This window comes from Martes martes (genome assembly GCF_963455335.1).
Source record: "Martes martes genome assembly, chromosome: 1".
Lineage (NCBI taxonomy): Eukaryota > Metazoa > Chordata > Mammalia > Carnivora > Mustelidae > Martes > Martes martes.
The window spans coordinates 216,072,153-216,079,612 of NC_137888.1; the positions used below are offsets into that span (position 1 = coordinate 216,072,153).

The window sequence follows — 7,460 nt, forward strand, 5'->3', positions numbered from 1 at the left end:
TGGTACCCCGTTACCGCAGGCCAAGCAACGGCCCCCAGGGCACAGACTGCGCACGGCCAGGGTTCGCAGGGTGACCCAGGAGGAAAGGAGGGGACAAGGAGCTGGCGGAGGAGGAGCAGGCCCCGGGGCCGAGGCAGGGGGGATCCAGGTGGAAAAGCAGAAGCGTAAGCAGCAGCAGCAGCAGCACAGTCGTCGCAGACAAAATGCACTTCTGCAGCCGCCGGGGACCCTGGAGCGGGCCAGGTGACCACGCTCTGAACCGGGGGGCCAGGCACTCTCCACGGCAGCTGCCCACACCTGGCGGAAAACCGAGCGCTGCCAGGAGGCCCCCGCCCCAGCGAACCCATGTGGAGAGACGGGACCTCGGAGCAGGGGCGAGGGCTGGGCGGGACACAGCTCCTTGGCGGATTTAAATCCAATCCGGGTTTGCACGACCGTTCCTCAGCCCTGGTTCTCTCCTCCGCAGGGCTCTGAAAAGGAACCAGGCTCCTTGGAGGAATGGTGGGTTCCAGGGCCGGGGCACAGAAAACACAAGATAAGCGGGGACACCCTGAACACCAGGCTGGAAAGATGCGTCCCCTGAGAGGCACCAGCAGGCCTCGAGCCCAGGAGAAAGCCTGGAGGCACTCACGGGGGCCAGTCCCAGAACGTGAGCGACAAGGTCCTCGCAGACTGGACTACCAGCCGGAGAATGCAGTCCCCACGAGGCTGGACCGGCCTGAGTGAGGGGGGCTGATGCAGGGCTTCGGGAGGGGAACTGCAGTCCGGCGGGAGCACGGTGGAGGGAAGGGGGAGGTCCCCCATGTGTAGACAAGCCCCCCCCCCCAGGGTCCCGGACAGCATCACAGGCCCCTTCCCCTCTCTGGGTGCACAGCAGCAACCTGACCGTGGTTGGGGGAGGGACCCGGCAGTGCCACCCAGACCAGGGCTCGAGGTCAGCACCGTCCAAGGAAGGGGACAGTGGCCTCGGACATGGTGCCTGAGGAGACCCAGCGTCCACCCGCGGAACTCCTGCCAAGAGCGCAGAAGCGCCTCCAACCGCACACTCGGGCCCCCTGCAGGGTGGGCAGGTCGCCTCAGGGGCCAGTCTCGGGAGGGACAGCCGCAGGTTACAGCTGGGAACAACGGACAACTAAACACGACGGGGGTCCTGGGCTGGACCTGAGCAGACAGGGACATGGGGAGGCAGGGTCCTGAGTCTCAGCGCGGAGCCCCGGCTGGGGTCCTGGTGCCACGAGCAGCTGAGCAAGGGGCATGGGAACTCAGGTCTCTGCGCACGACGGGCTCTCCTGTCCGAAATCCCTTCCGGGGGCGCCTGCGGGGCTCAGACGGTGAAGCGACTGCTTTCAGCTCAGGGCATGATCCCGGGGTCGTGTCAGGCTCCCTGCTCAGTGGGGAGTCTGCTTCTCCCTCCCCTCCCCACTTGTGCACTCTCGCACACGCGCTCTCTCTCTCAAATAAATAAAAACCTTTAAAAAAATAAATAGATAAAAATAAATAAAATCCTTTCCAAGTGTAAAAATGCTGCCCAGAAAGGTCAGACGCAGAAGGTCCTCCAGAGGCCGACAAACCAGAAAGGTGCTATCAGGGTCTGCGTGTGCTCTGGGCCCACGCACGGCCCTCGGCCCACCCCGCCCCCACCCCAAGGCCTTCCCATGCACCTGCTGGAGACACCGCCGGCTGCCTTCTTACTTGGCAGGAGTGCTATAAAGATAACACACTTAGGAGTGCCTGGCCGGCTCAGTGGGACCAGCACGCAACCCTTGATTTCTGGGTTGTGAGTTCAAGCCCTACATTGGGCCTACAGCTTACTTTAAAAAAAAGGCGGGGGGACAGGATACTTCAAGTCTTCTGAATACGTTAATAATTCCATGAATTTTACAGTATCTTTCCCCCGCTGAAATTTTGTATTTCTCAACTCAGAAATAAGGAAAATGCGTAACATAACACCCACAGTGAGGAATGTAACAGATTAGTCTGAATCTGTTTAAACATCTCAAAACTCAACATGGTTAACTTGCTATCTTTACAATCACCTTAAACTTCATCCAGAAGCTGCCCTCTCACAGATATTACGACACGGGCCTGTGACAAAGTAAACGCGCACTCCTAATCGCTCTGAAACAGAGCGCGTCACTTCTGAGTACATGGTTAAGCTGAGCCGGGGGAGCAAAACACCAATTCAAATATTTACAGTGACAGCACCTTTTCTGGTTCAAATAAGCAAGAATCCAAAAAGACAGCCCATGTGTTCAAGTAAGTAACGAGCAAAAAACAATCGTGAGAAGGCTGGGGCGGGAGGGCACTGATCCATCCTGGAGGTCAGCCTGGAGGGGGAGGAAGGTCAACGTGCGGGGCCCAGAGCGGGCAGGAAGAGTCTGGGAGCTCCCCTGAGGCAGAGGGCAGCTCCTGATGGTACTCTGGGAGGTGAACAAGGGGTCAGGTCTGCGGTTCACACTTAGCCCTCAGGAGAGACTGCAAAGCAGGGCAGGGCCAGAGGCTGGGGACCAGGGTCAGGCTGCCACGAGCCTGGGCAGGCCGAGGGCACTCCCGCTCAAACCAGGTTGGCCACCTCGCAGTGTTAAACCACGCGTGGGGCCTGCACCCGAGGCCATGCAGTCTGCAAGGAGCGAGACTCGGGCCAGGTCTCGCCATGTCTGTGCGGGGCTCCCTCCTCTGCACGCCGGACCCTGCGGGGACATGTGCTGGTCCTCCTCCCGGACGTCCGCTCGCAACTGGCTGGGTCTTCAGACAGCACGCACCCACACAGGGAGAGACGCGCAGGGGCGACCACCTCCCAGCTCCCAGTCCTGGTGTCCGTGCGGCAACGGGCAACCCCGGGGCTCCAGGCCTGCTGTCCGCGGTAGGGGGTGGCACAGGGAGAGAGGGGGACTTAAAGACCCACACGGCGACTATGGTCACACTGGGGGCTCGCACATCGGTTCTTGGTGATCATTTGCCAACGGTCATACCGCAGGCCTGGGCGCTGCTGGGATGGCGTTGCCTGGGGCTCCCCCGCCCTGAAGGGTCGGGGGCTGCAGTTCTGGCGGGCCCTGTCCTCTGAGCAGCCCCGTCCGAGCTGGCGCTGGGCAGCGTGGCCCCTGAAGAGGGGTGCGGCGGAGGTGGCGGCAGGAGCCAAGCCCTCCTTCCTGGTGAGTCATTGCTGGCTGGCGTCAGAGCCGAGACATTCCCTGCGAGCCGGGATGCGTCACAGGTGAGCGGCTGGCTCGGCACCGTCCTCCCCGGGGGGTGCGGTGGCGGGGGGAGGTTCTCCGAGCAACGCCGGCTACCCTCGTTCTCACCCCTTCACAGTGGGACAGTATTTTGGGGGCCATGCGAAGCCCACAAGCAGGGATGGGGGGACTTGACTCTGCAGCTCCCAGGAGCGCATTTGCTGTTCCCATGGAAACCGTACTTCCTCCCGGGGTAGTGACTTGTTCCCTGTCCCTCAGCCCCAGCAGGTGGCCCCAGTGTGTCTCCCAGATGCAGAAGCTGGGCAGCCCACAGGTCCCCATATTCAAAAGAGGACCCCAAAATGCTTTGTAGCTTGACTGTACCAATGCCAACGATATACTCGTGGCTCTCTGGGAGAAGCTGGATAAGAACATAGGATCTCTTCTCTTTTCTTTTCTTTCTCTTTTAAAACTTATTTATTTAAGAGAAACAGCATGGGGCAGAGGGAGAGGGAGAGAAGCAGACCCCCTGCTGAGCGCAGAGCCCACTTCTGGGGCTCAATCTCACCACCGTGAGATCATGACCTGAGCCAAAACCACAAGTTAGGCACTTAACCAACTGAGCCGTCTAGGCGCCCCCTTATTTCTTATGGGTTTGAGGGAATCTGCGATTATCTCAATATTAACAGTTTAAGAAAAAAAGGCAGAGCTCCCAGAGGGAGACTAGACGGGCCGATCCCCAGCAGCCTACCACGACCTTCCTAGAGAACATCCCAAGTTCCTGCTCCGTCCGTGCCCTACGCACCCGAGACAGAGCCCTGGCAGGCACGTGGATCCTAGAGACCAGACTATGAAAACTAACAGCCACACACGACAGCCGGGCTTTTCTGAGAGTCCCTCTCCCCTTCCCAGCGGCTGCTCCGCCCACATGGAGTTGTCTCGGGGTTAATCTGCCTTCCACCCAAGTGCGATTACACAGAAGGCTCACGGGAGACCAGGTCAGCATCAGAAAATATTTTCTGAGTCACGGGGAGGGATGGCTCACTCTGCCCACCCACTCATCCCCCTGCATAAAGGGCATGACTGCTCAGAGGGCATTCATGGGAGAATCGTGGGCTCCCGGGAGGAAGCTGGAGGCGGGGACAGTCACGCTGGGGCTGCTCCCCCGCCCACAGGCTTAATAAGTCATGGAGGGGACGAGCCACTCCACCCCCTCGCGGTTTCTTGCCCTGCCGCCTGGCAGCCAAAAATACCACGACCTCCCTTCCAGATGGGACCCGGTTTTCCCAGTAAGACAAGAGCCACCTTGAACAGCGGGTGGGTGCCCGAGAACTCTAAGTCAGGAAAGGAACAAAACTCAGCCTGCCCCTCCCCCCACCTTCCCTCTTATTTGTCAATGTCCCAAAAAGCCTGTTTCTGAGGGGGACATTTCCCAGTGTGGGTGGTTGTGGCTGTTGGCACTTTGTCCTACAGATGCCCCCCCCAAGAAGCCACCCACATGTCCCCCAGGGCAAAAGCAGCAGCCCCTCCCTCCAGGACCACCTCAGCCCGCAGCTATCTACGCCACACACCACCGCTGAACCTGTGGGTTTATAGAGCTCCTACATCCCTACACTCACACATATCCCGAGGATGCGAACACCGTCCACCGTCCTCTGCACCCCCAGGGACATGGGAAGCATCCAGTAGGTGCTGGCAGAATGAATGGGTCCATGAACAAGCGGGCCCAGTCATCTCACACATGCAGGCAAGGGACAGTCCGACCTTCTCAGAAGCTGACTTATGAAGTCATCCGTTTTCTCAACACAGTCACCATCGAATCGCCACAAAATAGGACCTCTTCCGAGAGCACCGCGCCACTTCCCACCAGAAAGCCGGCCCCGTCAGCAGGGTTACGGAAAGCGAACAGACCTCACTACAAAGCTGTACCAAGAGTGTTGCCTCCCGCGGCGGCGGGCTGAAAACGGCGCGGGGCCGGGCCGGGCAGTGGGACCACCACACCAGGAGGGCCTGCTGATGTCAGGCAGAGCGCCCGGCCAGGCGGGCAGCACGGCCCTGTTCCCCTGCCAAGGGAGGTCCCGACCAGAGGGAAAGACACTCCACAGGTCAGAACCAGTAACTGGTGGGAAGCCGGTCCCGCCAGGCCCCGCACGGAAGGCCCCATTTACCCCGGGGACGAATCGCTGCGGGCCCTGCTCCACTCCAGATAGGACGGCGGGGACGGGGATGCCGCGGCTGTCTCTGCGTGTCCCGGGCCCAGACAGCGGGTCACAGTGCATCTCCTCACTCTTCTGATGCCCAACAGTGCCAATCTGGGAGACGTGCAAGTGTCACACACGGCGACACAGGCCCCACCGTCCTCCCCCGGGGCGTGTCCCAAGGTGAAAAGTCAAGCTGCGTAGAAACCCGACCCCCAGGCTCAGAGCGGCTTTATTCCGAACCCCCGCCCCCGCCCCCCAAGGCCACCGCCAGCCAGCGGAACAGGGCAATGACCAGACGGAGCAGGACGGGCCACAGACAGGGACTTCTGATACCCACAGCAACATGGGTCTCAGCAGGGCCTCGCGGGGCCAGAAAGCTGCCCGCTGTCCACTCCACCTTCCTGACTTTCGGGACAAGGCAGGCCTGCAGGGGCGGGGAGGACAGAGCCGCGCTGGTGGAAAGGCGCTCGCAGGGCTGACAGCCGCCTGGTCGGACGGACCGGTCAGCGCTCCCGCAGCTGCACCGCGCCGCGAACAGTGAGGCCGCGCGCGCGAGCGGAGGAAAACTAACTCCATTTTCCAGAAGGCTCTGGCCAGCCGGCGGGTGCACGCGGGGCGCTGTCACAGGCTGGGGACAGGCGGGGGCCGCGAACGGTCGCAGTTCTGAAGGTTCTCCCCGCTTTCGTCACCTCGGACGCCGGTCCCCCGCCCTGCCCCCTGCCCGGGCGGCCGGACACACACACGGCCCGGCGCTGCCAGCCGGAAAAGCCGGGCCCGGGCTCGACCTCGCCTCCGGCCGCAGGATGAGCAAAAATAGCAGGCTCCGGCGCGCGCGGCGGCTGGAAACCGCGGAGAGGCCGGGGCCCGCGGCCAACACCCGCTCCCGGGCGGTCGCCGCGCCCCGACCCCGCCCCCGGCCGCGACGTTTCCAAAAACTGACACACACGGAGCGCGCGTGAGGGGCGGGGCGCGCGGGCTTCCCCGCCGGGTCCCCCGGAGGGCCCCGTCCCCCCCGCCGGGCGTGCGCGCCAAAGGGCGCCCCGAAGACGCCCGCCCACGGCGCCCGCCGCGCTCCCGCTCGCAACGGCAGCCTGCCCGGCCCGAGCGGCCCCGGGGACGCGGACACCGCGCCGCGCCGCCCACCCGCGGCCCCGCAGCACCCCGGGGCCGCCCCGGTAAATTTCCGCCCGGCCTGTCATCTTCCGAGGGGCGCCGGGGTCCCGGGTCCGGCCGCCCCGCCGCCCGCCCTCGACAGCGCCCGCCGCGACCGCCTGTCAGCGCGCCCGGCCCGCAGCCCCCGGCCCCCGCGCCCGGCCCGGCCACGGCGGCGCCGCAAACGGCCGCAGGACGGCCGGAGGGGGCTTCCCGGGACCCCGGCGACCCCGTCCGCGGGCGGGCGGGCGCGGCGCGGGGCCGGGGCCGGGGGCCGGGGCGCGGGGCGCGGGGGCGGCACTCACGTAGACCGGCAGCGGCCACGGGTAGACGGCGGGCTCGGCCCCCACGGGCGACTTGAGCCTCAGCTCCAGCTTCTCCCCCATGTCGGCGCGCGCGGCCGCCGCACCATGCTAGGCGGGCGGCTGGGGGAGGGGCGGGCGCCGCCGGCGGGGGGCGGGGCGGCGGGCGGAGGAGGGCGGGCGGGAGGGCGGGAGGCGGAGGGAGGGGGGTGGGCCCGGCCTGGGCCTCGGCCGCCGCCGCCGCCGCCGCCGCCGCCGCCGCCGCGGCGCTCCCGTCCGGGCCCGGCTCCTCTTTGTGGTCACAGGCCCGGGGCCTGCAGCGCCGCCGCCATCTTGGGCCGGCGTGAGGCGAGCACAATGAGCCGGGGCCGGGCCGAACCATTCGCCGCGCGCGCGCGGGGGGGGCCGGCGCGAGGAGGCGGCGCGCGCCCGCTGCCCCGCCCGCCGCGCCGCGCGCCGCGCCCCCGCCGCCCCGCCCCGTGGGCTCGCCCGCACGCACGCACGCACGCACGTCCTCGGCTGCCCTCGGCCGCCGCCGGCGGCCGGCCGCGGGGACCCGGGGAGACCCCGCGGCTCTGGGACGACGGGTTCGCGCCCCGCCCCCGGAGCGGCGGGGCGCGTCCTCCCCCCGC

General features: G+C 65.2%; 1 protein-coding gene across 3 annotated transcripts in view; it reads right to left on the reverse strand.

The window, feature by feature from the left end:
- The window catches only part of DOT1L (DOT1 like histone lysine methyltransferase), a 61,717-nt gene extending 54,779 nt beyond the window's left edge, over nt 1-6,938 (reverse strand). For all 3 annotated transcript variants that reach the window (XM_080819963.1, XM_080819964.1, XM_080819962.1), the window contains exon 1: nt 6,832-6,938. In XM_080819963.1, the coding sequence (XP_080676089.1) occupies nt 6,832-6,912 (81 nt within the window). In that variant the 5' untranslated portion in view covers nt 6,913-6,938. The remainder of the gene's footprint in view (nt 1-6,831) is intronic.
- Between the last annotated feature and the right edge of the window lie 522 nt (nt 6,939-7,460).